This window comes from Argentina silus (genome assembly GCF_951799395.1).
Source record: "Argentina silus genome assembly, chromosome: 21".
NCBI lineage: Eukaryota > Metazoa > Chordata > Actinopteri > Argentiniformes > Argentinidae > Argentina > Argentina silus.
The window spans coordinates 8,501,573-8,524,394 of record NC_139675.1 but is presented as its reverse complement, the minus strand read 5'-3'; the positions used below and the strand labels follow the sequence as shown (position 1 = coordinate 8,524,394).

Below are 22,822 nucleotides of genomic sequence, written 5' to 3'. Positions count from 1 at the left end.
GGACAACGTCAGCACGAATTTCGGCAGGTGTTCATCTGATCGAGAAGCGCAGGTGGATAGGTGGATTGTTGGATCGTAGAGACAGACCTGCTCAACCTGTAATGATGTCACTCTATCTCTAGGTGCTGACACAGCTAGGCTATTTAGACCGAAATAACGACATATTGTCTCAAGCATCCTTGTTTATGAAACGTGTTAGACTCGTTGCCAATGCTGTTAAGCAGGTATTTAATAAGTTTCGTTAGCATGTCGTGACTTTATTTTGGCCTAACTGTTTTTTCCAGATGACCGTTGTGATAATTACGTATTCTCTGTCAGTATGCCATTTGAACCCTTCTGAGCACATCCTGGGAACATCAGAAACATTCCAGCTTGGAGTAAGGAAATGTGTTTTAGATCATGAGAATTTACTGTTCACTACATGTCAATCCTTTTACAGAGTAGACGTTTAAGTTATTTCGATAGAATAGAACTCATTCTTTTAGTGGGCTATGCTATGCTAATATGCATACATGCATTTAGCCGGTAGGCTGTAGTAACAGGCAAGGTTTGAACCGAAGACCTTTCACATGGATGACACAGACGAATACAGCTATATCAAGAGCATATCCTGGTGGTTCCAGGGCTACATCTGAGCTTAGAAGTCGCAGGCAGGGCTACCTCATCACAAGAGTGTGATTCCAAATCACCTTTGCTACACTACACCAGGTTGTGGTTTTTAGATTAGATTAGATTAGATTCAACTTTATTGTCATTGTGCAGAGTACAAGTACAGAGACAACGAAATGCAGTTAGCATCTAACCAGAAGTGCAAAAAAGCAGAAAAGTGCAGTGTGAACAGTATATACAGGTAGTGCAGTATAGTATAAGTAGTGCAGTGTAAGTAGTATATGAATTAGCAGTAGCATTATAAGCAGAATAAATAGAATGCAGTATGAACAGTGTAAGCAGCATATGAGCTGTATAGGCAATGCAGTATAAGCAGTATATATGTATTAACAGTAACATTAGAGTAAATAGCAGAATAAATATGGAATGCCATATGAACAGTATAAACAGGTATGTACAGATATGTGCAGCGTATTAACAGTAGTATTAGAAGAAAAATATAAGGATATGTGCATTATGAACAGTATAGACAGATTATGAACAGTATAGACAGATATGTACAGAAGAGCAGTGGTATGTAGTAAGAGCAGTGTGTACAAGTGAGGATACAGTATGTACAGTTTATAGGAATACTGTAGGGTAGAGTAGTGCAATTGTCCGGGGGGGGTGCAGGGGTTGGTAGGTTGTCACCTAGGTGCAGAGTTGGAGTTCAGTAGGGTGACAGCCGTAGGGAAGAAGCTTCCTCTGAACAATCATGGTCAATCATGCTTTAGGTTTAGTCATGTTTACACCCGACATGATCTGTTAGCGTGGAGGTTGCAAAACAGGAAACCTCATCTGGGTTTGGCAGGGGTCGGCTGTGGTGGAGCTTCCAGAATAAGGGAACTCCTCTGGGTTTGGCTGAGGTCACAGCCTCTGAGCTGGAGGTCAAACCAGAGAAAGTCTTTGATCCTATAATGGACTCAGAATCATTGCACTGCCAAAACAGGAGAAATACACTCTTGAAGCCATGGTTGGAGAAAGGCATCAGAAGGGGAAGTAGTGAAGGGGAACAGAATGAACAGTGGGTGTTACTCGGTTACAAAGACATTTTTGCATCAAACCTATCATGCATTCACTAACCCTAACCCTATTTTTAAACAAATAACCTCAGAACTAGCCATGTTAACTTCCAAGATCCTTCAGTTTGGCCATTCCTGAAAGAACATAACGTTTTATCTCGAGTGCTTGTCAACACGAGGTCTGTCTCCTGTGTTAAAGGGTTTTTAATAGGAATGTCCTTCATGTGTCAATATTCAGTCTAGTGGTTAGCACCCCAGCCAGTACAATATGACTACCACAGCTTTCTTTGATAGGTGTCCTGTCCTTTTGATAGGTGCCCACACGTCCTGAAGCACGATTAACACCTGCCCCATAAAAGCACAAATGGTTCGGGATGCAATAGTTGCTCAAATGCAAAGGCAACGGCAATGCGCAAAAGGCGCATTGACCAACTGGCACGAATTTCGGCAGGTGTTCATCTGACAGTGAAGCGCAGGTGGATAGGACACCGTTGTTGGTTCGGAGAGACACAAATCTGCTCATCCTGTATTGATGAAACTCTACCTCTTGGTCTAGATGCTGACACATAGGCTATTTACATCAGTTGTGTTTCACAGAGTGTGCTCTATTTGACTTTGGTAATTAGTGAAATGGCGAACTGACGACTTATTGCCTCAAGCATCCTTGTTTATGACGTGTTAGACTAGAATTAGTTAGGACTCGTTGGCAATGCTGTTAAGCAGGTATTTATGCTAAGTTTTGTTAGCATGTCGTGGGGAGTTTGTTTTGGCCTAACTGGTTTTTCCAGATGACCGTTGTGATAACTACCTATTCTCTGTCAGTATGCCATTTGAATCTGTCTGAGCACATCCTGGGAACATCAGAAACATTCCAGCTTAGAGTAAGGAAATGCAGTGCTTGTAAACAGGAGGTCTCCTTGCTGTGTTACCAAAGGGTTTTTAATAGGAATGTCCTCCATATGCCAGCATTCAGTCTAGCATGCTGCCAGTCGGCCTATAGGTGGAGGTTTTCATGACTACCACACATTTTTTTGATAGCCAACATCTCCAAGTCATGTCCTGAGGTGCGATCAACAACACCTTCATCCCCCCTAACCCCCCCCCCCGACACACACACACACACACACACACACACACACACACACACACACACACACACACACACACACACACACACTTTTCAGCCAAGTTAGTTGCTGACATGTAGCAGTTGTACTACATGGGTGCTCATTTGCCTCACCTGACAGGCTAAGCTTTCAATGGGGGTCTTTCTTTTTTCTACCACTTTCACAGCTTGCTGCTTTTCTCTCGTTGGGCCGTGAGCTCCCAGCCGTACAGGATATCACCTCCAGGAGGTGCAAGGGGAAGGCCAGGAAGAGCCACCCCAGCCACGCCCTGTTCTCTCTGTTACTGTCTGGCAAACGTATCGGAGTATCCAGACCCGGAACAACTTCTACCCGCAGGCACAAAGCATTTCATTGCATCGTCTATGGCTGTATTCTATGGATATGACTAATAATCTCAGACTTTTCGCCTGTGTCATTTCCTTGTTGTTGTCTACATGTGTGTTTGTGTTCATGCTTGTTGATTGCAAACCTTTGCAAACCTACGATATATAGCCATTGATTCTTGAAGAATGTAACTTATAAATGCCTCATGAGCTTAGTTCACCTGTCTCATCCCATCAAAAAACCCAAATATAAGCTTGTTTTACTCCCATGATTGTAATAACTTAAATTGTTGATTGTATAAACAAACACTGTATTGCTTCAAAACAAGTTTTTTATTTTGATTTCATGGATGGTCTTTGCAACTATATCTTCATCTAGTGGTTACATTATCCAGCTCCACCCCTCAGCTGTTTACCAAATAAAGTGGTGGAGTGACCACGTTGTTGTTGTTTGAATGTCAGGTTGCCCCTTTAACTGTCCAGTCAGGCGGAGAGGGATATGCAGCCAATCAGTAAAGGTCTTTGAGTAAGGCAACACAGACTGTATAGCTGACTCATGTTTGCCTTAACACCATCCTCTAGTGTTCAGTTTGTGAACAAACAAATTGTCCGTATTTAGAAATCTGTGAAAATTATAAATAATATCCCTGTTAGATCACATACTGTGTTAAAGTATATTTTAAAGTAGTTTCTTAGAATGTTATAAATCACAAAACATTTTATATTTCAATACTTTTTTATTTATGTTTTGTAAAAACCAAATACATCGGAATCAGATAGAGATCAAAAAGCCTACATATATGTGTTATGATATCGAAGCAATAAATCATTTGCATGAAATAAAAAAACCTTCTGCTCCTGCATTTGATTAGTTACAGTACATTCAATCTAAAAATGTTTTAAAAAGACCACCAACTGACATTATAACAGACTATAGTGCAATACAAACAATCTGCTCCTGCATTTGATTAGTTACGGTACATTCAATCTAAAAATGTTTAAAAAAGACCACCAACTGACATTATAACAGACTATAGTGCAATACAAACAATCTGCTCCTGCATTTGATTAGTTACGGTACATTCAATCTAAAAATGTTTTAAAAAGACCACCAACTGACATTATAACAATAATGCAATAATCAACATAGGACATAAAACCATAATCTTAATAAGCTTGCCTCGTTTAATAGTCTCTGCCTGTAATCAGTAGTTATAGGTGATCCAATTCAATCCTGCTAATACACAGCACTATTATATGACCCAGGTCCAAAGGCTTCTTTAAGGTGGGGCACTTCATATTAGTAGTGGATGAGATGTGCTTCCTCCATTAAAGGCTCTTTTGAATATCCTCTATCAATACAATTCATCCATCACAGAGCTGTCTAAGGCAGCAGTGCTAAAACACTCTCCCAGACGGAGTAGCAGAGTGATGCTCTACTGTCTCTACTATATGTCAGTAGTACTGAGTGAACCGTCACGATTCAGAACGTCAGGGCTTCTTCCTGTGGAAACAAAAATAATCATGTTTAAGTATTGTTTAAGTATTTCAGTCAGTCAGACAGACAGACAGACAGACAGACAGACAGACAGACAGGCAGGCAGGCAGGCAGGCAGACAGGCAGGCAGGTTGAAAGATGGATGAACGGATGGGCAGGCAGGCAAACAGACAGACAGGCAAGCAGGCAGGCAAGCAGGCAGGCAGGCAGGCAGGCAGACAGAATTAGTGGAGACTTACTTGGCCAGTATTCCCTCGATGACCTTCTTGACCCAGGGTGCGTTGGGGTTGAGACAGAGCTCCTGACCAGTCTCTTTCAAAGTGGCACTGCAGGAGAGACAGGGAGCACAGACAGAACCATAACTCACCTTTACACAACCAGAACTAATGTCACCAGAATTTTTACCAGAACTAGTCAAATTAGAAGTCATAGGGGTCCTTATGATGCCAAACATCAGAGCTTCTCAGAACCATTTACAATTACTTAATTAGAAAGTCAGTGATGTGTAATGGGTTGCTAGAGAGGTGGCAGGACTCACATGATCTCAGTGTCGGCGCAGTGGGAGTTGGGAGGGAGCAGCTCAATCTTCCCAATGAGTTTACCAATCCGCCGGCTCTCCGTCCCAGCGCACCGGCAGTTCAGTGAGTTGCCTATCATCCCTGGAAAAGGTCAAAGGTCAGCTGCAGAATAGTAACATCCAGTAGAGCATATATTCATGTTCTAAAATCTCAGACAGTGAACATGATCAGAGCACACCAAAACCAGTCAGAGAGGAACATGTGCTTGTTCCCTTAAACACGAATACATTTGCAGAAATACTGTATACTGGCAGGCAGGCAGACAGACAGACAGACAGACAGACAGACAGACAAACACAGACAAACACAGACAGACAGACAGGCAGGCAGGCAGACAGACAGACAGATAGAAAGAAAGACTGACAGAAAGATAGACAGACATGCAAACAGACATGCGAACAGACAGACAGATCGATCAAACGCACCTTCAGAGATGGTCAGGAAGGCTAGGAGCACGATGCCAGAGCTGACTAAGGTTCTGCTGCTCATCTTCATGTTCAACAGGAGCTGAAGTAACAAACTAAACCCTTACGAATATGACTGTTCAGTGGTTTGTGTGTTTACTTAATTGAACCACTGATGATCCCTGTGATGAAATCTTGATATGATCTATTTTGACCTCTATCAACTGTTTGCAGATCCTCTCTTTCATGCTGGAATATAGTTTAATTGTTTGAAAGCCACTATCTCTCTGTTAGTCTGCCTTTTTTCTCTTTCACCCTCTCTCTCTTTTTCTCTCTTTCTCCCTCCTTCCCTTTTTCCCTCTTTCTCCCTCCTTCTCTTGCTGCTGTTTGATGGTCTCTGTGTGAAGACGCCTTTATAAAGACTGGAGGTGTGTCAATGGTCGATTGCAACATCCTTGGAATATGAGGAAGTGAATCTGTTCACATGTTTCTGTTCACAGGGGACTCAGTACTCATGCGTCTTTTTTTTATTTTTTCTAAGTTGAACACGAGTCTCAGTTCACTGTAAGGATGAGAAACCACAAACATTTCTCCCACTGTCTCTGTAGTTTATCAGATGGGCTGTAGTTTATCACATGGGCTGTAGTTTATCAGTTGGGCTCAAAGCCAATAGTCTGGAGTTCTCACACGAACATAGAATGTTAACAAGCCGCACTCTGGCACTCTGACAGATTAGTGGGGCCAACCTTCTTCTCAATTGTCTTTTAATCTTGTCAGTTTACATCTCACACATTTTTGGGGTTACTATTCCCAGTTACTACGATGATGACTATTTACAGTTAATGGTTTCTTACCAAATCAAACGTTGAGTTGTTTTCAGCCCAGATTACAGATGAGAAATATTGATGACTAATTACTAATGCCTGACTCTCGTTTAGCTGATATCATCGACCAAACTCCCTAAATAGGAGGTGTCAAGAACAACATTCCGGTGAAAACCTCAAACTTATTCAGAATTCTAACCACCTGTGTCCCATTTTGTGGGAAAAACTGTACTTTGTGCAATATCACTCTTTTGGGATGTTTTATCAACATCAACATTGTTGATTTGTCCAGAGCAAATTATTTCCTTTGTGTTTAAAAGAAACAAAGATTATGGATAAAAGGAAGGGAAAGCATTTGCATTTATGGCATTTAGCAGACGCCTTTATCCAAAGCGACTTACAACAAATACATTTGTTTAAGTAAGTGAATCATCTATCCAACAGTCATCATAAGACAAAGTAATCAATGCTCACACCAGGGGCCATTGGCAGTCGTAATGCCAGAAGCCTTTTTAAAAACAAAACAAAACAAAAAAACAGGAGAGAACTTGTACAGGGGGGTAGTGGGGGTGAAGAGGTCTCTAGGCTATGGGGTAGGGTTCGTACAGGGAGGGTAGTGGGGGTGAAGAGGTCTCTAGGCTATGGGGTAGGGTTCGTACAGGGAGGGTAGTGGGGGTGAAGAGGTCTCTAGGCTATGGGGTAGGGTTCGTACAGGGAGGGTAGTGGGGGTGAAGAGGTCTCTAGGCTATGGGGTAGGGTTCGTACAGGGAGGGTAGTGGGGGTGAAGAGGCAATTAGTCTAATCCTCCCTTTCTCTCCCTCTGCTAACATACACACCAACACTGCCAACATAAACAGGAAACCAGCAAAAGCAAGTGTCAGTTGAAAGCCTGACACCAGCTGACAGAACTCGTCTCAACAGAGCAAATATTTTCTAAGAAATTATTATGGATGGAAGGAAGAGTTTGATACTTAACTCCTCACCTCACTCACTTCTGACCTCTCTCACTCAATCCTCACCTCTCATACTAAATAATAATCATTATTGATATTAATTACAATGATGCTCGCGTAAACCGTCTTCAGTAAGGAAACGGATAGCGCTATGGTAAACTGTGTCAAGTGGCTTCAGTGTAGCAGCAGCTGTGTGCATATATATTAGAAGAAAAGTCAACCATTACCAAAGGTAGACCGTTTACAATGCTTTCAGTTATAGGGAAAAAGCCAAAAGCATGACATGGTTCCCAGAACCACATCCTTCAGTTGGTGATGGCCCTGTGGTGGATTAATATCACGGTAATTGAACAGGCAGATAAGCCTGTCCAGGCATATCTGTTGACGTCAAGACGACACTGTTCTTCAGAATGACACACAGAGACACACACACACACACACACGCACGCGCACACGCACACGCGCGCACACAAGTACATGCATGTGCTATGACCTGGCTATGTGCAACCTTTAAGGGAGTAAAAACAACCCCAGGGGAAAGGGGAAGATTAAGGCAAGGGAGGCTGGTGGAGGTAGAAATCGGAGGACGGGCTCATTGTAATGCATGGAATGGAATGAGGAATGGTATTAAACGCTACTCAACCTCCACCAGGCCCCCCTGGATGAAGGAGTGCAGTAGGTTAGGGGTGTAGTCTAGTGTTTGGCTTTATTGGGTGAATAAAATCGTATGTGGTGGTTGTACTCTTGCTTGAGCAAAGGGACTGTGGGAAAAAAAAATGGGGGGATTATGGAAGGATGACTCAGACGGGGAGATTGAGAGTGTCGGGAATCCAGACTCACTCCTCACCTCTCTCACTCACTCTCTCACTCCTCACCTCTCTCTCTCACTCACTCACTCCTCACCTCTCTCTCTCACTCTTCACCTCTCTCTCTCACTCACTCACTCACTCACTCACTCCTCACCTCTCTCACTCACTCCTCACCTCTCTCTCTCTCTCACTCACTCTCTCACTCCTCACCTCTCTCTCTCTCTCACTCACTCTCTCACTCCTCACCTCTCTCTCTCTCTCACTCTTCACCTCTCTCTCTCACTCACTCCTCACTCCTCACCTCTGTCACTCACTCTCTCACCTCTCTCACTCCTCACCTCTGTCACTCACTCTCTCACCTCTCTCTCTCTCACTCCTCACCTCTCTCTCTCTCTTTCTCTCTCACCTCTCTCTCTCTCTCACTCCTCACCTCTCTCTCTTACCTCTCTCTCTCACTCCTCACCTCTCTCTCTCACTCCTCACCTCTCTCTCTCTCTCTCTCTCTTACCTCTCTCTCTCACTCCTCACCTCTCTCTCTCTCTCTCTCTCTTACCTCTCTCTCTCACTCCTCACCTCTCTCTCTCACTCCTCACCTCTCTCTCTCACTCCTCACCTCTCTCTCTCTCTTTCTCTCTCACCTCTCTCTCTCACTCCTCACCTCTCTCTCTCACTCCTCACCTCTCTCTCTCACTCCTCACCTCTCTCTCTCTCTTTCTCTCTCACCTCTCTCTCTCACTCCTCACCTCTCTCTCTCACTCCTCACCTCTCTCTCTCTCTCACCTCTCTCTCACTCCTCACCTCTCTCTCTCTCACTCTCTCTCTCTCACTCCTCACCTCTCACTCCTTACCTCTCTCACTCACTCCTCACCTCTCTCTCTCTCACTCCTCACCTCTCTCTCTCTCTCACCTCTCACTCCTCACCTCTCTCTCTCTCTTTCTCTCTCACCTCTCTCTCTCTCTCACTCCTCACCTCTCTCTCTCTCACTCCTCACCTCTCTCTCTCTCTTTCTCTCTCACCTCTCTCTCTCTCTCACTCCTCACCTCTGTCACTCACTCTCTCACCTCTGTCACTCCTCACCTCTGTCACTCACTCTCTCACCTCTCTCTCTCTCACTCCTCACCTCTCTCTCTCACTCCTCACCTCTCTCTCTCACTCCTCACCTCTCTCTCTCTCTCACCTCTCTCTCTCACTCCTCACCTCTCTCTCTCACTCCTCACCTCTCTCTCTCTTTCTCTCTCACCTCTCTCTCTCACTCCTCACCTCTCTCTCTCACTCCTCACCTCTCTCTCTCTCACTCCTCACCTCTCTCTCTCACCTCTCTCTCTCACTCCTCACCTCTCTCTCTCTCTCACCTCTCTCTCACTCCTCACCTCTCTCTCTCTCTCTCTCTCTCTCTCCTCACCTCTCTCTCTCTCTTTCTCTCTCACCTCTCTCTCTCTCTCACTCCTCACCTCTCTCTCTCTCACTCCTCACCTCTCTCTCTCTCTCTCTCTCTCTCTCACTCCTCACCTCTCTCTCTCTCACTCCTCACCTCTCTCTCTCTCTCACCTCTCTCTCTCTCACTCCTCACCTCTCTCACTCACTCCTCACCTCTCTCACTCCTCACCTCTCTCTCTCTCACTCCTCACCTCTCTCTCTCTCTCACCTCTCTCTCTCACTCCTTACTCACACCTGCTTGCTTCCTTGTGTACGTCTGTGCGTGTGCCTGAGTATGTGGGACAAGTGGCAGGAAGGTAGTGTATGTGTGTGTGTATGTGTGTGGTAGTGTATGTGCAGGTAGTGTATGTGTGTGTGTGTGGTGACATGAGGCAAGTGGCAGGTTACTCACGCTAACTCATATCTGTTAGACAGACTGAATGCCAATAAACCCTGTTCTCACAATGCTTGGTGGCATGAGTGTGTCTGTGGTCTCCTCAGCCGCCCCTATACCCACTGTCTAAACAAGAGTACTGTGGGAAATATTGATTACTAATGCCTGACTGTCACGCTGGCTGACGGAGATGGTGCCTTGCGACTTTTGAGAATAAAGTCAAGTTCAGTTCAATTTCAAGTGCAAATGTAAGTGATGTTCTATTTTCCATTTGTATATATTAAAAATGCATGCGTAAGAATTTGTTGTTGGAGAGCTCTCACAGATAAATAGAAAGAAGACAAACAGGAAACCGCACTCTTGGCCGGGCTCCCCGCCTCCACCATCAGGTCTCTGCAGCTCAGAATGCTGCCGCCCGTCTGGTGTTCGGTCTCCCCAAGTTCTCCCATGTCATCCTCCTCCTTCGCACCCTCCGCTGGCTCCCAGTAGCAGCTCGCATCAGATTCAAGACCCTGGTGCTCTCCTACTGGGCGGCAAGCAATAGTCAGCCCCCTAACCCCTACCCTATCACTCCGCTCTTACACCTCGGCTGGCCGCCTGGCACCACCGCCTCTACGTGGATGCAGCAGCCGTGCTACTCGGTCGCGGCTTTTCACTGTCCTGGCGCCCCGCTGGTGGAACGAGTTCCCACTGCTGTCATGACATCTTAACTGTCCCTCCTAAAGACCTCTTCATCCTCACTACCCCCTTGTACAAGTTTCTCTACTGTAAATAAATTAATAATTGTGACTGCCAATAGCCTCTGGTCCAAACATAGATTACTTTGTCTTATGATGACTGATGGATAGATGATTCACTTACTTAGACAAATGTATTTGTTTTGGATAAAGGCGTCTGCTAAATGCCATAAATGTAAATGTAAACAGTCATTGAATATAAAACCAAAACGAAACACAAAATATGAGATACGATATACAAAATACATACAAATCTGACACATTCTGTGGCTCAGTATGATACTTTTTAGTTTTATGTTCCTTGTGTTTCTGTGTTTAGCTGATGTCATCAGACTAAATCCTTAAATTGGATTAGCAGCTGGCCGAAACAAAATTCTGGTGAAAACATTCTGACTATTGTCTCGGAAACAGGCATACAAGTGCCAAACTCGTCTTTGACTGCAGGGGCCATTTCGTGGGAAAAGCTGCACTTTGTCCAATATCACTCTTTTGGAATGTACATGGTATTGTTGATATTGTTGTCCAGAGCAAATTATTTCCTTTGTGTTTAAAAGAAAGAAATACACTCATCGGCCACTTTATTAGGTAGAACTGTTGAACTGCTCGGTAACGCAAATATCTAATCAGCCTCACATGGCAGCAACTCAATGCATTTAGGCATGTAGACATGGTCAAGACGACCTGCTGAAGTTCAAACCGAGCATCAGAATGGGGAAGAAAGGTGATTTAAGTTACTTTGAACGTGGCATGGTTGTTGGTGCCAGATAGGCTGGTCTGAGTATTTCAGAAACTGCTGATCTACTGGAATTTTCACACACAACCATCTCTAGGGTTTACAGAGAATGGTCCGAAAAAGAGAAAATATCTAGTGAGCGGCAGTTCACTGTCTTGGCGCCCCGCTGGTGGAACGAGTTCCCACTGCTGTCATGACATCTTAACTGTCCCTCCTAAAGACCTCTTCATCCTCACTACCCCCTTGTACAAGTTTCTCTACTGTAAATAAATTAATAATTGTGACTGCCAATAGCCTCTGGTCCAAACATAGATTACTTTTTCTTATGATGACTGATGGATAGATGATTCACTTACTTAGACAAATGTATTTGTTGTAAGTTGCTTTGGATAAAGGCGTCTGCTAAATGCCATAAATGTAAATGTAAACAGTCATTGAATATAAAACCAAAACGAAACACAAAATATGAGATACGATATACAAAATACATACAAATCTGTCACATTCTGTGGCTCAGTATAATACTTTTTAGTTTTATGTTCCTTGTGTTTCTGTGTTTAGCTGAGTCCTAAGTCCTTCAATTGGATTAGCAGCTGGCCAAAACAAAATTCTGGTGAAAACATTCTGACTATTGCCTCGGAAACAGGCATACAAGTGCCAAACTCGTCTTTGACTGCAGGGGCCATTTCGTGGGAAAAGCTGCACTTTGTCCAATATCACTCTTTTGGAATGTACCCCTACATGGTATTGTTGATATTGTTGTCCAGAGCAAATTATACACTCATCGGCTACTTTATTAGGTACAACTGTTCCACCTCTCGGTAACGCAAATATCTAATCAGCCTCACATGGCAGCAACTCAATGCATTTAGGCATGTAGACATGGTCAAGACGACCTGCTGAAGTTCAAACCGAGCACCAGAATGGGGGAGAAAGGTGATTTAAGTTACTTTGAACGTGGCATGGTTCTTGGTGCCAGACGGGCTGGTCTGAGTATTTCAGAAACTGCTAATGGAATCATTATTTTACTGGGGAATGAATTAAGTGTGTGTTTGAATAGTGATTTGAAGGCATGTGTATGTTGGGCCTGCGTATGTGTACCAATTGGTCCTCTGTGGCTCAGTTGGTAGAGCATCGCGCTAACAACGCTTAGGTTGTGGGTTTGATTCATGTTTAGGTTGTGGGTCTGATTGTGGGTTTGATTCCTGCATATATACTGAAATGTACACTCACTGCAATGTAAGTCGCTTTGGATAAAAGCGTCAGCTAAATGACATACTGTATATATATTCATCTTGAAAATGAATTTTGATGTGGTGAAAAGCATGGATGGTATGGTGAAAATCCATAAAATTAATCACCAATGACGTGTTTTTTAAGGCAATCTGTCACAAATCTGGTATTTCCTCTCAACTATTCTTCTTGTGTGGCACAAACCCAGCTGCGCAACATGGCAAAGAATTCTGAGAAATGAGTTGGATATGATTCAACTGAATTCTGCTTGAATTTGTCAATCCTATGAGCCTATGAGCAATGAAGCCCTGCAGCATATTCACATCAGTGGTAACTGATAAGGATCAATACTCTCACACCTCAAGAATTCAAAACATTCTTTACTATAATGTTTAAGGAAGGAAATCAGGAGTGTAAAATATTTAGCTACAAGGGGTTAATGAGGGATGGTTTTGGGGTTCAAGGTTGACACTTGTTTGTGAAACCAGGTTCAGAAGTAAAAACCCTAAACATTCATTGTCTAAGACTGATACTCTATTGTTGAGATGCAATCCCCACTTTCATTGATCTACCTTTGTTGTATTTTTTTCATCAACATCTCAAGCAATTTTTTTTGTTTTCTATAAGGTGATAAATGCACTCCTGTGAAAGAATGCATGTATGCATGTATTTCGTGAAATCAGAATTCCCGCATCACCCTGTCCCAGATTGCTCAAGCCTCTCCATGACTCACTTCCAAATCTGATCTTTAAAAGGAGCGTCTTGCTCTCCTCAGTGCCAGATTCAAACTCCAAACAGAAGGAGACAACAGAGAGGGAAAGAGTGCAGCCAGACTGAGAAAAGAAAACAAAGCCTGAAAGAGAGACAAACTTAGCGCTATATTGTATTTGACAGCGCTTCACTCAGAACCAGTAAGAGCTCAACCTAAAACTGTATAAGAAGACTTCCAGCAGGACATGATCAGCCAGTTTGTTACTCCAGCTCCTGTTTAACATGAAGATGAGCAGCAGAACCTTAGTCAGCTCTGTTATCGTGCTCCTGGCCTTCCTGACCATCTCTGAAGGTGAGTTTGATCACTGACATGTATCTATCTATCTATCTATCTATCTATCTGTCTATCTATCTGTCTATCTGTCTGTCTGTCTGTCTGTCTGTCTGTCTGTCTGTCTGTCTATCTATCTGTCTATCTGTCTGTCTGTCTGTCTGTCTGTCTATCTATCTATCTATCTATCTGTCTATCTATCTATCTATCTACAGGTCATGAGAAAGAATTAGGACACCCTATGAAAACCTTTGTCTTCTTCAACATATTCAAACATATGGACATTTGATATTCATTTGAACAATATTGAAAAATTGAGGTAATATAACTAAACAAATACAACTGAAACAAATTATTAAAAAAATGATTGGTAAAATGTAATTAATAGAAATGCAATCTTCTTGTGAGGAAAAAGTTAGGACACCCCCACATTTAGTTCCACTTAAAATGCCTAAAATTATAATCAAGAGCACCACATCAGGTGCAAATGATTAGAACATCGTTACAGAGGATTTTAGAGGAGCCTGTCCTATTTAAACCTCAGACATTTAGTTTGGTTTGCTCTTGATTGTTGAAGTGAGTTGCATCACCATGGCGAGATCAAAAGAGCTCTCTGAGGCCTTCAGAAGAAAAATTGTAGATGCATATGAGTCTGGGAAGAGATATAAAAAGATCTCCAAACAATTCGAAATTAGCCATTCCACTGTCCGGAAAATAATTTACAAGTGGAGAACATTTAGAACCACCACCAACATGGCCAGGTCAGGCCGCCCAAGCAAGTTCAGCCCAAGAGAACTGGGGTGGAAATGTCATGGTTTGGGGCTGCTTTTCTGCAGCAGGGCCTGGTCAGCTCACCATCATAGAATCCACTATGAATTCTGTATTGTATCAGAGGGTGCTTGAGGAAAATGTGAGACCATCTGTTCGAAAGTTGAAGCTGAAGCGGATGTGGACCATGCAACATGACAATGACCCAAAACATTCCAGTAAATCTACCAAGGAATGGCTCAAGAAAAAGAAATTGAGAATTCTGGAATGGCCAAGTCAAAGCCCGGATCTTAATCCTATTGAGATGCTGTGGATTGATTTGAAACTGGCTGTGCATGCAAGACACCCCTCGAACATCACACAGCTGAAAGAATTCTGCAAGGAGGAGTGAGAAAAACTTTCTCCCAATCGATGTCAGAGACTTGTAGACAGTTATAAGAAACGTCTAATTGAGGTTATTTCAGCCAAGGGGGGCAATACTAGCTATTAGGGCATAGGGTGTCCTAACTTTTTCCTCAGTAGAAATTGGCATTATTGTTAATTTTTCGTTAAATAAATGATTACAAAGTTACATTTTCATTGTTTTTTGTTCAATTACATCCCCTTTATCAATAGATATTGTTAGAAAGAAGATAAAATATTGATATGTCCATATTTTTAATTTAATAACTTAATATTTTTGGGGGTTTCCTAACTTTTTCTCATGACTGTATCTATCTATCTATCTATCTATTTATCTATCTATCTATCTCTGTGATGTGTAATTGAGTGTGTTTCTGATCATGGTCACAGGTATGAGTCTGAGAGGTGTGGGGGCGGACCTGCGTTGTCGCTGCATCAACACAGAGAGCCGGCGGATTGGTAAACTCATTGAGAAGGTTGAGCTGATCCCTCCCAGCTCCCACTGCAAGGACACTGAGATCATGTGAGTCCTCCCTAACTGACGGCCCATTACTCTTACTAACACTGACTTTATTGTCATGTGTGGGCCCTGTCATGTATCCTCTTAGCTTTAACTATTTCTGGATAATTTATTGTAAGAGCTAGTTTAGTCTCTGTCTCTGTTAAGAATGTGTCAGGGTTCACTCTGGTTTTAGTGAGAATTTCATAAAGTTGTAGCTTGTTGTGGTAAAGTCAGTTGGTTGGTTAGTTATCAAGGCTTCGTAAGGTTATGGTAAGGTAGGTTCTTGTTGTAGTAGTAAACTTTTATATGGTGACTAACCAACTGCTCTTGCTCGACACTGCAACATAGGAGGTAGATGTATAAACTATGCCATCTAGTGGCAACATCTGGTAATTGTCTATTAAATCTTACATTACCACAGTAAGGTTACTGTAAGGTAGGATCTAGTTGTGGTATGGATGTTAGCCCTGGTTGTGGTGAGATGAGGTTAGATCTAGTTCTGACCATGTGTCTGTGCTCCCTGTCTCCCCTGCAGTGCCACTCTGAAAGAGACTGGTCAGGAGCTCTGTCTGGACCCCAACGAACCCTGGGTCAAGAAGGTCATCAAGAGGATACTGGCCAAGTAAGTAGAGGTCAAACTCATACACAGATGTAGACAGAAACAACATAATTATGTCTTGTCTGTCACTAAATAATACAAATCATATTAATAAAAACATGATCACAAAAAAGAAGAAAGAACAAAACTATACTCTGGGTTTGGGAAGGAGAAAAGGTCTAATTATAAATAAACACTTTTTCTATTACATATTGGTAACTCTGCTCACAGATTATAACTAAATTACAACAGGTTTGAAACCAGTCATGATTGCCTATTACTGTATATTCTAGTAACTCCCATGTCTCTTTTCTCAGTGGACAAAGGCATTGAAGACAAGAGGAGAAGAGATTGTATCCACACTCTGGGATTCTAAACTGTTAAAATTTACAAACCAAAAAAGTATTTAGAAGATGATAAGATTTTTCCCATCAAATCTGTGAACTTGACATGTAGGGATAACTGAAGCATGGACTCAGGAAATGTGTGTAACAAAATTTTTATATTTATCACAGATATTTTTCTGTTCTTTATATGATCTTGGACTTAGATTCATTGTGTTATGAAAGATCCATGCATCTTTGTTTTTATTATTCCTGTTGCACTGCAATTATTTATTGTGGAAACTACTTCCTCCTTTGTCACATAAGTTATGTCACATACATATTTATTTTGTCTTTATGTATTTATTATGTTGCCTATGTATATTCAACTGTATGGTCAGGTTGATCATGTGTTTATCATTTAAAAGTGAATGTGTGGTAAAAGGAAATGCATAGTTTCATGTTGTTTATGTCCCTCTCTTACACACACACACACACACACACACACACACACACACCACTCTCTCAACCTCTTTTATACAACCTGTAATGTGAAGGTGTTTCATAATTCCATTAACAAGCTCATTCCCATAACCCCGATAGATGGACTCTGTCCCCAACACTTAAACTGAGGATGTTCTGTTGTAGATCTGCCCCCAGGCCAGATCACGTTACCGTGTTTCACCTTTGTTGTTCACTTTCTCACCTTCCAGAAGCATGATGGCTTTCCAACTCATGATTGACTCAGTATCATTGAGTGGGAATATACCTTCATGTTTCCCCTGTCTGATTTCACCACAGGTTAGTTAGACCATGGTAACCCTTACAAAAAATCACTTAAGTATAACTGCAGTTCAGTGCAGTATAACTGCAGTACAATGCAGCATAACTGCAGTTCAGTGCAGTATAACTGCAGTACAATGCAGCATAACTGCAGTTCAGTGCAGTGGAGTGCAGCATATGTATATGACTTCAGTCAAATTAGTATGTAGTTTAACTGCAGTAAACATGGAGTTCAACTGCAGTACCGACAGTTTAATGGCAGTAAAGTTTTCAGTTCAGATTATTTGCAGTTCAACTGTGGTACTGCTGCAGTTTGATCTACAGTGTCTAGTCTAGTTAAATGACAACTGAATTATTTGTTTTAAGTGATGCAGTTTAATTTCACTTTTGCTGTGTGCCCAAGAATTGTCATCTACAACTAAATCCATGGGGGTACATCCGTGTAGGTGGATTATATTTTTGCTATAAACCATCAAACCTTTACCAGCATGGATGATGACAAGTGATTTTCATTCTGGCCCATTGACTAGTAATCAAAGGTGGAGGATGGAGTAACTGGGTGTTCAAAGTGAAATCATTTTTACACTTAAAATGTACAGAATTTGCCCCCTAAATTTCAAAACAAAACACAAGATCCTTTTAAAATAATTGTATTGCCACCCAAGAGAGTGGTGGAATTGTTCAGTTCATCATTGTACTGCTGTTTTTATACGTCATCACCCCATGACCAATCAGTCTAATTACCACTTTAGCAATTATTGTTTATTTATTATTGTGATATCACCATTACCATGTTGCCCACAAAATCAAGGGAACTGTTAGCTAACGTTTTGAGATATGTATCAATGTCAGGAACCTTGTTCAGATTGGAGACCTTTTGCCACTGATCAACATTGTCTCATGTTGTTTTGGTGTAACTCAGCTCGGTGTTGGAGATGGAGATCTGAGCACCTGGTGACCGCTGTGCTCAGTTGAAGAGGAGGTCAGAGTCGAGGAAGGCAGTATCTGATTTGTTCTTGGCAGGTCAGTAAACACATCAGTTTTTAGCAAGTGAATTTCAGTATATGACAGCCATGCCATTGTAATTGTTTGATTTCAAATCCAAACTGTTAGAGCTAAAATAAGACAAAATGTTTCCTCTTTCACTGTATATATATATATATATATATATATATATATATATATATATATATATATATATATATATATATATATATATATGTGTGTATGTGTGTGTGTGTGTGTGTGTGTGTGTGTGTGTGTGTGTGTGTGTGTGTGTGTGCATGTGGGCATCCAAAGTAACACAGTTGTACTGCAGTTAATTTTCTACTCCATTACTTCATTTTTTTAGGTTAGCTAGACCTTGGTAACTGTCTGATTTCACCTCAGGTTAGCTAGACCTTGGTAACTGTCTGATTTCACCTCAGGTTAGCTAGACCTTGGTAACTGTCTGATTTCACCTCAGGTTAGCTAGACCTTGGTAACTGTCTGATTTCACCTCAGGTAACATTTTACTCTTTTACTCTTGGGAATACATCTTGACATAAGGCAATCACAGAACAGAATAATACATTATAAATGTTATTTGAGGCTCTTCACCTCGGCTATACAACCACCAGGGGGCATCGTTAAACAATTCTAATGGATGGACATGTTGTGAAACAGTAGCTCATATCTGCGTCTTCACTTGTCCAATTTGTGATCTGGTATTAGTTGTAGAAAAGAAAAGGTAAAAAAAATCATTCTGAATGAACAATAATGTCAGCCTGGATGAATTACGTGAGGAGCGGCCTATGAGTTATGATGCAATGGTCACATCATTTGGTTGCAATGGTCACATCACTTGTAAGAGAGCTGTCAATGTGTACTATTGATTATATTGCTTTGGATTTGCCTTTGAAGTTTGCTATTGGTGTCTGTCAACATCAGAGACCAAAGAGATGTGAATGAAAGTCAAGAAAGCCATTATTATGCTGAAAAACCTGAAAAAACAACAACTAGTCAGAAACATAGCAAAACCTTAGGTTTGTCAAAATCAACAGTTTGGAACATCGTCAAAAAGAAAAAAAAAGTACTGCTGAGCTCAGCTCAGACCAAGGAAGACGTGGATGACCGAAGAATGCTCACCATAATTAAGAAAAACCCCAAAACAACTGTCCCACAGGTCAGGAACACTCTCTGAGTGGTAGGCGTGAATGTGCCAGAGACTACCATCCGCAGAATACGTCATCAGCCAAACTACTGACGCTTCACTGCAAGATGCAAATCACTAGCTATCAAAAAGTATGGTCAGGTTACAGTTTGCTAAAAAGTACCTAAAAAGCCTGCAGAGGTCTGGAAAAGGTATTGTTGGCAGATAAGATGAATATTACCATGGACCAGAGTGATTGCAAGACGAAAGTTTGGCACCCCTGCTGGTACAAAATATGTTTTGGGAGTTCTTCTGTTCATTGGTTCTCTGGCCACATACAACTAAATAACAAAGATACGCACATAAATACTATCTGGATGGTCCTCAATGTCAACAACTGGAAAAAAAACAGTTACAAGTCTAAAAATAGTGAACCATCCCTATAAAAGCACTGCATTGCAGCTAATTTTTTTATGACCCGAATTGTTTCAGAACACTCATCATAGTTTATTTTGTCATCTTTGACATAATTGATTAATACACTACACATATGCATCTCTCCAAGTTCATCAACAAAAAAAGTTCAAAGTTCAAAGATCAACTAAAGTAATTCTAGCGAGTGCAGGTTTTCTTTTCTTCACATACAGTTCATAAATCTTTTCGGCTTTTCTTGTCATTGCGACCCTGCACCTTAAATAAGTTGTTATAAATAAGTTGAGCATGCTATTCCCCTCTTAATCAACTCTATGTACACTAGGCCTAAACAAGGTTACATTCTTAAAACCAACAAGCGTCCAACTGTCTCCAACTAAATTCCTATACCGCCCAAGTCTAACTTTTATTCACACCCTCGTAACCGTATATCCTATATTACAAAGGCCTCAGACAACACCGAAATCATTTCTCCGATATGAACTGCGTCACTTTGTCTCTGTTTCTACTTTAATTTCAATAAAAAAATATATTCAAAAGTCGGAAAGGAGGATGCGGAAATGTATAGCCTACATAATGCATGAGAGTTTGCATGACACACACACGCACACACACACACACGCAGACACATGCACACAGGGGCACACGCACGCACGCTTTTCAATTCTGACACATAGTAATGTATAGCCCCACCCGTTAGAAATACCGATCCAAGATTAAACTGCAATAATCCCATCTTCTTTCAATAGGCTGAAGTTAGAAGAAAACCGGGTCTACTTTGTAAATGGATTACGAATGTGTGTGTGTGTGTGTGTGTGCGTGTGTTTTGCTGATGATGAAGAATCTATTATTTTAGCGTATTATTGTTATTATTATTATTGTTATTATTATTGTTATTATTATTATTATTATTATTATTATTATTATTATTATTATTATTATATTATCATTATTTTAGAAATCATATCACCGGGATGCGCACAGAGAGGCGGGTCTCGAATAGCTAGGGGGAGGTGCGGTGTCTAATACGCGCCAGAGACGCACGCACGCACGCGCGCGCACACACACACACACACACACACACACACACACACACACACACACACACACACCGACTGTCGCACTGGGGGGACGCGCGATAGATATGGAAATGCACACAAAATGCTGCGCTTCTGAGCTGTGACAAGCAACCGCATGTGAGGACAGCTCATGTACGCAAAACGCTGAAAATCTCCGATTATTTTCGAAGCGAGCGACAGCTTTGGCGCTCAGTGGCTGCAGAAGAACCGTCTCTCCGAGGCTCGGTCGTCCGGTTATAGTCCGTGTATGATTTGCTTCGTTGTGCTTGCGGGTTCAGGACGAAACGGGCGGTGTTGACGACAGTGTGGATATTGTGATTGCATTTCTACCGCGTCTCCGCACAGCCCATCTCATTTCAGGATGGCGTTAACGATCTGCACGAGATTTACTGACGAATATCAGCTATTTGAGGAGCTTGGAAAGTAAGCGTGCTTGTTTTATTATGATTATTATTGGTCAGCATCCATATAAATGCCAGGTTATTATGTAATAGCATAGATTGCCTTTGCTGAGGACGCGGACTGCGCTCTGTGGGTGTGCGCCTGTGTGAAATGAGGGGGGAAACATCATATTTTCATCTCTGCAAATTCACTGCAATATCAGCGCATTTACTGTCAGTATGAGCGGATTTTCCGTAGCTCACATCGACAGGCCTATTACATGCAAGAGCGTATGAATAGATGATCCTCATCATTGGGACCTGGCTTTGGTGTAACCCATTTCACGTCTATTTTCGTCTTTCGTTTGATTTCTATTGTTATCAAAATATCCCAATTTAGACTAGCCTACATGAGGGTGGCATTATGCACCGCGTCCATGTTGTAAGATGAAACATACGGCGGGTGTGTGAGATGCTGTGTGACAGAAATAAACACACGGTAATGCAACGGCACACCACGGCGATGATACATTCCAGAGCCAGCTATCGAGCCGCGGTCAATTATCAGGCAGGGGATTCCTACCCTTCCGAGACAGAGAGAGAGAGAGAGAGAGAGTGTGAGAGAGTGTGTGTACGTGTGTGTGTTGACCGAATTGCAGTCTGCCTAGCGCCCCGCGGTCAGAGTACACACGAGCCTACAGCCCCGTTTGACATTCAGTCCTAGTGGCGGACCGCTCTCCCGCCTCACCATGAATCACAGCCGGGAGTCTGATGATGAAGGAACGATAAGCCTCTAGCCTCTGGTTGTAACGTATACAATCAACCATGAGGATGCATTTCTAGGCTTCATTTAGCCACACTACCATTAAATTCACACTACCACTAAGTCCTGTCTAATGGTGTCTGTCTCGCAGAGGGAACTACGTGTTCTGTGTGTTGTTTTCTCAGCCTCCTACAGGACATCGTATGTGTCCTGTGTCTTACATCAGGGGAGGCGTGTGGAGGTAGAAATCAGAAGATGGGCTCATTATAATGCATGGAATGAGGAATGGTATCAAACACATGATTTCTACCTCCACCAGCCTCTCCTGTCTTGCAGATAGAACCTGTATGTGTGAAACACCCTAAGCCATATAGGGCCACTTTTCCCGGACACAGACTAAGACTCATCCTAGACTACATAGCATCTTCAGTGGAGATTTTCTGTTGAAAGTGTGATTTAGTCCAGGACTATAGCTTCATCTGTGTTCGGGACATTGCCCGGAAGGCTGATAGAACAAAGCACACAAGGCCCTCCACCAGGGGGTTCATTTAAAGGGGATGAATATATACAATCATTGTTTACATGTCAAAGTGTCCGTCCTGCTTCCTTCCTGGACCGTACCCTGGCCAACCGGGATGAGTTAAAGTCGTGTGACAGGGAGACAGACCTGAGTGGTTTACAGAGAGCATGCTACTCCAGCCGGAGCTCAGAGATGCGGCGCATTGCCCCTTTAAAACATGACCTAGTTTTCACCATCATGCCTGATCCACATACATGGGCCTGAAATCCCATGTCGTTTAGAAGCATCCTAATGCACTGTTTCCCTAATGGTGTGTGTGTGTGTGTGTGTGTGTGTGTGTGTGTGTGTGTGTGTGTGTGTGTGTGTGTGTGTGTGTGTGTGTGTGTGTGTGTGTGTGTG

At 42.3% G+C, this 22,822-nt stretch overlaps 3 protein-coding genes across 5 annotated transcripts in view; 2 read left to right on the top strand and 1 right to left on the bottom strand.

Moving 5' to 3' along the window:
* Nucleotides 1–3,837: 3,837 nt before the first annotated feature.
* On the bottom strand, nt 3,838–5,975 carry LOC310821317 (permeability factor 2-like). The gene is made up of 4 exons (XM_083693313.1): nt 5,622–5,975; nt 5,157–5,277; nt 4,858–4,944; nt 3,838–4,624 (listed from the first exon to the last, which is right to left on the bottom strand). The coding sequence occupies exons 1-4, from the start codon at nt 5,689–5,691 to the stop codon at nt 4,612–4,614; spliced, it is 291 nt and encodes a 96-aa protein (XP_083549439.1). The 5' UTR covers nt 5,692–5,975; the 3' UTR covers nt 3,838–4,611.
* A 7,541-nt stretch (nt 5,976–13,516) lies between these two features.
* LOC310821316 (interleukin-8-like) lies at nt 13,517–16,923 on the top strand. The gene is made up of 4 exons (XM_083693312.1): nt 13,517–13,763; nt 15,303–15,435; nt 15,950–16,036; nt 16,330–16,923. Exons 1-4 carry the CDS (start codon nt 13,694–13,696, stop codon nt 16,343–16,345), a joined length of 306 nt encoding a protein of 101 aa, XP_083549438.1. The 5' UTR covers nt 13,517–13,693; the 3' UTR covers nt 16,346–16,923.
* Nucleotides 16,924–21,121: 4,198 nt separating this feature from the next.
* Nucleotides 21,122–22,822, top strand: part of camk2d2 (calcium/calmodulin-dependent protein kinase (CaM kinase) II delta 2) — a gene marked incomplete at both ends in the record, with an annotated part of 35,896 nt that continues 34,195 nt past the window's right edge. For all 3 annotated transcript variants that reach the window (XM_083693290.1, XM_083693292.1, XM_083693291.1), the window contains one exon: nt 21,122–21,183. In XM_083693290.1, the coding sequence (XP_083549416.1) occupies nt 21,122–21,183 (62 nt within the window). The remainder of the gene's footprint in view (nt 21,184–22,822) is intronic.

What these genes read in the sequence shown, in the direction of transcription:
- LOC310821316 (XM_083693312.1), top strand. Translation starts at nt 13,694, where the DNA reads ATGAAGATGAGCAGCAGAACCTTAGTCAGCTCTGTTATCGTGCTCCTG. An exon ending in CTTCCTGACCATCTCTGAAG is followed by an intron (nt 13,764 to 15,302) that starts GTGAGTTTGATC and finishes TCATGGTCACAG; the next exon opens with GTATGAGTCTGAGAGGTGTG. An exon ending in TGCAAGGACACTGAGATCAT is followed by an intron (nt 15,436 to 15,949) that starts GTGAGTCCTCCC and finishes TCTCCCCTGCAG; the next exon opens with TGCCACTCTGAAAGAGACTG.
- LOC310821317 (XM_083693313.1), bottom strand. Translation starts at nt 5,691, where the DNA reads ATGAAGATGAGCAGCAGAACCTTAGTCAGCTCTGGCATCGTGCTCCTA. An exon ending in CTTCCTGACCATCTCTGAAG is followed by an intron (nt 5,278 to 5,621) that starts GTGCGTTTGATC and finishes GACCTTTTCCAG; the next exon opens with GGATGATAGGCAACTCACTG. An exon ending in TGCGCCGACACTGAGATCAT is followed by an intron (nt 4,945 to 5,156) that starts GTGAGTCCTGCC and finishes TCTCTCCTGCAG; the next exon opens with TGCCACTTTGAAAGAGACTG.